We start from the raw sequence: 7,877 nt of genomic DNA, 5'->3' as shown, positions 1-7,877 counted from the left end.
CTTGTTGGTGTGTGAGGGGTATTCAAAACAACACTGTGTGCTCCCCACCATTGTAGGGATCACTATCACCTTATTAGTGGATTCCATTTTATAGTACCTAGGGGGAGCCACAAAGGCCAGGTGTTAGCACCCTGTGGCTGCGACAACTTGTCTCCACAGGACCTGCTACACTTTGTCTTTTTTTGTAATTTCTACGAAGCCCCCCGTAGGCTGTTTTTAAAATCCTTTTTAAAAAAATAAAATTTTTCGCAGGTTCGCCCAGCCCTGTTCTATTTGCAAATGTTAAAACCCGAACATATTCCATTTATTGTAGGCTTTTTAAAATGCTCCTTAAGGTACAGGAAATGTCTGGAATTTTAATTGATTGGGATGAATTGTACCTTTATGAACTGCCTTTTAACTTAATAATGTGATGTACTCCGCCCTCTTATATTCGCAAGATTTATGGCTAATTGCACTATTTGATATGTATATTTTTCTCATCCTGTTTTTATATTGATAAAATGTAACGTTTATGGTTTTTATCTTGAGAACCGAATAAAGTTTAATGAACAGAATGGAGTTCTGTGAACTCCTCCCAGGGGCATTGTGAAAGCGCCTGAAATCCAACCTTATTCAGTGCATTGAAAAACAGCACGCCCTCTGCCCTGATGTCACAGCTGTAGATTGTGCCTGCAGGTCAAAGAATACCTCGCCCAGCAGGCACATACACAGCAGGAGCAGGACATCTGCAAAGTTCATCACAGCTGCCCATGAAAAACTAAGAAAGCAACAACTGCAAGTAATTTTTTCTTTTCAGCTTCGTGGTCGTGATATTCTAAATTCTCTTTTTGCCTCTCCCTCAGAGTGGTAGGGGCAAGGAAACGCCCATGTTGCCCGTTAACACCAGCCGCCCCTTGTTGTGGGTGCCGCCGAACTCTTTGCCAGGGCCGGTTTTGGGCCGATTTTGTTACAGGGCCGATTTGCTGCAAAAACGGACCTGTAACAAAAACGGCCCCCAGGGTCCACAAACCGGCCCCCACCCGTGCAGCGCACCGGGTGATTGCCCGGCGCCCACCACGTCCCTGCTCTCAATTTGGTCGACCTGCCCCCCCCCCCCCCCCCCCCCCCCAAACGCCATTGTTAGTAACTATGGTGCAGCCAGATGGTGTTTATTAAATTGATACGGGTGACATCCTTTCAAAATAATAAATTTAATATCTGAGAGGATAAAATTTGTATTCTGCATCCAGTCACACACTATTGAAATCATCCTGAAAAGAGAGACATGTGCACATGCGTGTCTGGATGGGTCCCCGCTCTGTTGGGAGCCCCTGCTAAAAAAGGGAAAACGGTTGGCACTTCTTGGAATGGATAGCTTCTAATCTGGGAATTCCGTGACCTTTAGCTCTGCCTGCATCACCACCTGTTCTTTGCAGCAGCCAATGGGGCGTGCCTGCAGAGCTGATATAAAGCCGCTAGTACAACGGTTCCCTTTCACCACATTTGCGTCCAGTCAGGGACAGACACCGAGGGCTGCAAGCTCTGCACCAGTCGTGAGAACATTCCTCGTCAGAGCCGGAGAGAGCCACCATGCTGCGGGTGCGATGCGTGAGAGGGGGCAGCAGGGGCGCCGAAGCCGTCCACTACATAGGATCGATGGTGCGTATCTCTTTGCTTGTTAACTGCCTGCGTCTGCGGCGAAAGGATAACCAGGTTTTCTTTTATACCTTATGATTTTTTTCTGATTTCGTTCAGAAATAGCTAATTCTAATCGTCCGGTGCCTGCCAGTGGCAGAATTAGAAACGCATTCCTCTGCTGCCCCTCACCCGCGATCGGAGACACTGAAACGTGTGTTGAGGTTTTTTCTTGCACCCCGTGGTTCGACAGTCTTGAAGCAGCAGCTGCAGGAGCTGCAGGGTTGTAACAGTCTGCAGTGACCATTCACTGCATAACCCCTAGCCTGCTGTTTGTGTGCCACGCACCCCTTTCCCCTGCCGCTGCTGATCTGTTTGAGCCTAAAGCCCCCTCCCCCTCCACACACCCAGCTTTTCGGTTCTCTGTAAATTCGTCCTGCTGTCTCAGCCTGTGCTGTAAACCGAGCCTTTTGCCTGCTGTGCAGCGGCTGTTCAAACATCCGAGGATGCTTCTCCACTTAAAAAAAAAAAAAACAGTCCGTGCAGGCCGTTCCACTAGGCATGTCTTGGCTGCTAAGCAAGGGAGGGTTTTTTAGACCTCGAACGCATCCTTGGTGCCATTTCTTCAGTTTCAGTGTGTGCACTATACACATGCCCTCCCGCTTTCCTGTTACCCTGTGGCACACCAACCGAGTACATCTGTGAGGTTGTGTGCTGTACACAGTTCTGCAGTTGGAGAATTAAATATTTTAAGTAAGGCATGCTGGTTGTGCCAGTCAGGGGCGCAAGGCACCCTCCGCAGCCCAACCCCACCCCCAAGTTCAGACTGGGCCTCACGCTTGTGTGGGGGGAGGGGTCTTTCCTGCGCTGCCATTGCTGCTGCTGGCAGCTGCATGGAGAGTGGAGAGAATGTGTCAGGACACCTAACAACGTGGCGAGGTCCGTGACATTTTTCGCTAGGCAAGGCAGTTTTTTTTCTAGCGTCACTTAATAGGGATGGGCGGGGCTGGAGTGTCTGCGTGCAGTGGTAGTGCTTATCACAGAATCCTGACTTATCGCGCGCTGTCTGTGTTCAACCCCTCCTCCACAGAAATGTCCCTACAGGAGCCGGGCCAGTGTGTCTCCTCTTCATTATGAGATCTCGAAATTCTCAGCAAATTCCTTCGTGTGCAGAACGACATTTGCATTTAAAACGCTCCCTGGGAAGTATTTGCATTCCTGTCTTATTAAAGTGCTCAGCGATGTAATGATTGGATCTCTTGCATCCCTGCCGCCCTGATACATGCCCCACGGCGCCTCTTATGGTCCAGAATCTCAAAAGATAGTTGTATTTTAGGAGTCAGTATCGAGAAGGCGGGAAACGGCAGGAATACATACATACAATCGCACTGCCCATTCCCTTGTTTTTTTTTGTAAATGACCGCCCTCGTAGAAACAATAGCTGCATTGTTTGCTCGTTAACGTTTGTAATCTTTTAGGCAGGGGTTTGTTTTGATTGTTTCAGTACAGAACCTGAGCCTGCCCTCTGTCACCAATGAAGTGCCTCATGCAGGCGCCCATCTATTTTTACAAGCCATTGATTTATTATAAAGTTCGTAAGCAATTCTTTCATTTATTGTGCATTCTTGTGGTGTCTGCCAATATCGTTTTCAAATATAGAATTCACATATCCATTCTCACCTTTTGACCTCTTTGCGAGACCAGTGATTTAATTCGTAGAGTCACGCTTTATAAGTGCAATATATTATCCACCACTTAATTCAACCAGGTCCACTCTTTTCTTCCTCAGCTGAGCTCTCGGCCTCTTAGCCTTTCAGGGCTAGGAGCCAACCCCCCCGCCCTCCTTACCCCCACGCTCTGGGTGCAGGGTACGATAACCTGAGTGACACGCCTCCGAAGGAGCACGTGGGGAGGAGGTAGTTGCGCCACAACTGTCCGAAATAGCAATCCCAGCTACGCCTGCCTTCCAGGAGCCAGTCTGTAAATAGGTGGTTCTGAGAAGCAGGATTCCAGAAGGAAGGCTGGGGTCACAAGTCAGTTGTTATCGGAGCCGATAAAGAAGAGGCCTACGTGCGGTACTGCATTAGAGCCTGCGCGTGAAAGGAGTTCAAGGGTCAGCCCCGCGTATAACGATATTCTGACAAATGGATGAATGTTTTTAGCTCCATTCATATATGACCACCAGCCAATCAAGTGGCAAATATGTCAATTGTAGCTGTCAATGCTGTAGTTAGTACGTTTCCAAGCAGGTTCTGTTTTTAGCAGATGTGTTTATTTCATTGATCCGTTAGGCTACTCTGCGGTCAAAACACTTGAAGGCCTACCACCGCAACTGTGATCTTGCCATAGTCTAGTGAATGACACAGAGGCATACCGTATTAATAGGGCCACTGGAATTATGCGTCTAGAAAAAAATGAGAAATTATTTTGTGATGGTATTACTCAGGGCTTTAAGTGGGATGAAAAAACTTGGGGTCTCTCAAGGGGACGTGGTCAATGTAATTAAGGGCGTGGCTTAAAAGCAGGTAAGCTAAAAGTGTGCTAAGAATAGTGTGCACCCGACTTGTATTTTGCTATTCATGTCATTGCCTCCAGATATAGGATAACACAAGTAACATCATACTTAGTGGAGGAGTGTGGCTCAATGGTTAGAGCGGCAGACCCTGATGCAGAGTTCTGGCCAGGGACATGGGTTCAATTCCCGCCTCGGTGGGGTCTTGGGCTCAATTTCCTCCGACCTGTTAATTCTCACCTCGGTGCCTATTCTAATCACAGGCCCCACGCTGCAACTCTGGGCAATAGCTTGCTTAGCCTCCACACCGGCCCCAACAGCGCTAAGGATGCCTGGCTTCCCCCTGGGGGTGCCCAGGAGTGGACACTTCACAGGGAAAGCCAGGAGGGTTTCCACAGCGGTATGAGTATCAGCGCCAGGAAGCCGAATAGGCGACACCGCAAGGTGACCGCCTGGTGACAGTGCGCTCTATAAGTACCATGACGTTTACATTTACTTACAACAAGTCAGGACCATTGGCTTTGTCAATGGCTGTTAGTTGCATAAGATAAATTAGCAGCAACTATGGCTTGTATTAATATTGAAAAATCTTCCACATAAAGCCACGGTGATACCACGACAATGTTGCTGCTCGTGGGTTTCAAAAAGAGAAGGGCAATCCAGAGAGAAAATAACTCTCTTAAAAGGACTTTTCTTCCCCTATAATGCTAGAAAAAAACGGACCTCCTGTGCCACAGCACAAAACAGAGCCCGATAGAGACCCGATTCGAGGCCTCCTTTAAAAAACTGCAGGTGCTCAGACCCGGTGAGACCCGGCCCACTTAAAGCCCTGGTATTACTTAATTATTTAGTCATTTTTAAACGTGTACACACTGGGCATTAGTTGTACATCATTAGTACCAGTTTAACATCCATCTATAGCAATAAGCTACAGAAAGATGAGCAGTCAAACTTTGCAAAAGTCTTTCCACTGCGCGTCAACACATGTCGCTTTCGAACCGTTTGAGCTACAAAGAAACATTTTTTGTTAAAATCTGCAGTTTATATGGCAAATCGACAATTAATTAATTAATTGTGGGTTTCTAAAGCGCTAGAATCGACTCCCGAAGGAGTATCTCTGCTCTGTAGACCGCTGGGGAACCCGTCCTGGCTTTCCCTGTGAGATGGTCCCTACTGGGTATCTCCAAGGTGAAACTAGGCATCCCCGGCATATGTGGGGGGACGTTGTGGAGATGAGGCAAGCTAATGCCCAGAGTTGCAGAGTGTGATCCCTGGTTAGAGTAGGCACCTGAGGCGAGAATTATCGAGTCCGCTGACCCTGGTCCACGACCCTGCCACAATTGTGGCTGCACTATCGCATAATTCCAGTGGCCCTGCTTATTAATAAGGAGTCTTGTACAGTTCACCTTACTGTTTCCTAGGGCCGGCCCTAAATTGGACTGACCTGGACAGCGCCCAGGGAGGAAACATAAATGTGTTTGAGGTCCGCAGTGAGGAAGATGGGAGGAGGGCAGGGTGTTGATGGGGTGCTAACAATAATGCTGAAGTACATTAAGGGATGATTACTAATTTTCTAACGGGACCCAATTGAAACCATTTGGGGTGGATAAGCTGCTGTTACATCGCATTAAGTCAAGCAGATCCCTGCTAAGGCCCTTAGCATATTTGCCAGCCGGGGCCCAGCTCACTCATGCCCAAGGTCGGCCCTGGATGTAAGGCAGCCATTTAGGTATGGTGGCAGCCCTTCAGTGGGTCCCATGCATCTCAAGACCGATGAATATCGAAGCGTCTCATCCCTCTTCATATTCTGCAGGGAGGGAGGGGGGCATCATTTTGTGTTACATCACTGCATTTTCCCCTGGTGTATGATTTGAGAGACTGGCACATGTACGCATCTATTTACTAGAGCACTAGTGACCAATGTGTCAACAACGGCTCAAGTTTTCCGCCATGATACAGTATACAGTGGTAATACCACCCAGGACATTTATTACCTCGGCTGTGCATTACTGCTAGGTTTAGAGCTCATGTTTAAATGAGATTTAGACTCGTGTTACAATGACTGTAACATTTATTCAGGGGCTGTCAAATCAAACAAGCATTGGTACAGCCAATAGGTCTCACTCATAGCTGCGTTTTGTAATAAAGATGACCAAGGCAAGGTATGTTCAAGCACCTTTATTCTGTCGTCCACTCTCCGCAACTGACAACATGTTCAACATTCCAAGGTGAACTCTAGGGGAACGTTACAAGAGGCAGGAGAGGCGGGGAGGGGGGAAGGTACCGGCAATCGGGCGGGTGGCTAACTTGGGGGGGGGGGGGTTAATGGGGAGAAGAAAACAAAATGAGACAGGTGTGAGGGTGGATAAGAAACGGGGCCAGGATGGTAAGTGGGAAGGGATAAGAAACCAAGGCATAGGGAACAGGAAACAACTATGGCACTCCTCCTTGTCTAGGCCCCTTGCAAACCCCACGTTGCTCTGGCCTCAACTACTGAAGGTTTAGTAGGAGGGGTAGCCAGTGGTGCTATCCATGAGAAGGAAAGGGGTGTAATGTGGGAGCATAGGCTTGATTCTATCTCCTCTGTTGTACCTCATGAGCAGTCAAGAGTCCTGGTATAGAATGTTAGTAGAACCAGAATGGGGCAATTTTGAGGATTCCCATGATGTGATCTTATTCCAAGAGACCTGGAGTTTGTATACCCCCAATAGGTGCGAGTTTTCCACTTATGGTATCAACGCAACAAGAAAAGGGAAGGGGAGACCCTTGGGTGGTCTAACGATCTGGCGCAAAATTGCACTTCTGTGCAAAGTCAAACTAATCCCTGTTGACTCCCAGGACATCTTGGCAATTGATCTTGCTTTACACTCAACCTTAAAAAATAGACTTTTTAATGTATATAATAGAGTGGGCCTGGGTATAGAGGAAACAAATACTACAGGTATTTTAGATCACATCCTGACTTAACGCTTTGGAAATACCCCATTATTGGTAGCCAAGGATTTTAATTGCACACTTGAATCTCTTGCCCCTGCCCTTTAAGATTTGACTGAGGAGTGGGGCAGTTCTTGGCAAATTCTGCAGCTAGATCTCCCTATGGTTAGATGGACCAAGAGAGCAGGCCAAGTTTTGGCCCTTACGTTGCAGCATGATTTGTGGGCCACAAACGGCAGGACAAAATCAGAGCCTAATGGTGAAATGACCTTCAATAGACCTGACTATGCCAGTAGAATTGATTACTGTTTGGTTGACCTTAGCCTATAGCCCTCTGTGTCAGATAGGATGGTGGGTAAAACAATCTGACAATGACCACAGTGCCCTGAGCCTTTCCCTAATAAATCATGGAGATTGAAAACCTGATATTAGTGGCTAAACTGATGCGGGCAAGCTATCCATTACCAATAACCTGAGAACAATTAGATGGGATTGGGTGGAGGAAACATTGGGTTTTTGGAAGATGTTAAATCCTAAGTGTTGGAGGAGGTGGTGGTGGTGATGCGGTCTAAACTTCCATAGCAGAAATAATACAGAAGTTGAGTAACAAGCATGAGATTCTTTATATGCAGATCAGGGAAACAAGGGGCAGTTGAAAAAAGTGAGGGGTTGGCATGTAAAAAAAGGCAGGCCCCTCTGGCAGACTGGTATATTCTGGAATGTAGAAAAGCCATGGGTAATCTCCAGGCAGTGAAATCTAAGATCCGCCCAGATATGGTGCCATGTAGAGCTAGATGCGGACAGGTATTAGATT

At 47.4% G+C, this 7,877-nt stretch overlaps 1 protein-coding gene across 1 annotated transcript in view; it reads left to right on the top strand.

Moving 5' to 3' along the window:
* Window positions 1-1,439: 1,439 nt before the first annotated feature.
* LOC144826427 (glycine amidinotransferase, mitochondrial) overlaps window positions 1,440-7,877 on the top strand; it is a 69,318-nt gene continuing 62,880 nt past the window's right edge. The window contains exon 1 of the mRNA XM_078684750.1: window positions 1,440-1,641. Coding sequence (XP_078540876.1) covers window positions 1,573-1,641 — 69 coding nt within the window. The 5' untranslated portion in view covers window positions 1,440-1,572. The remainder of the gene's footprint in view (window positions 1,642-7,877) is intronic.

Source organism: Lissotriton helveticus, chromosome 3_2 (genome assembly GCF_964261635.1).
Source record: "Lissotriton helveticus chromosome 3_2, aLisHel1.1, whole genome shotgun sequence".
NCBI lineage: Eukaryota > Metazoa > Chordata > Amphibia > Caudata > Salamandridae > Lissotriton > Lissotriton helveticus.
The sequence above is the reverse complement of the archived record's forward strand: the minus strand, read 5'-3'. Positions and strand labels throughout refer to the sequence as shown.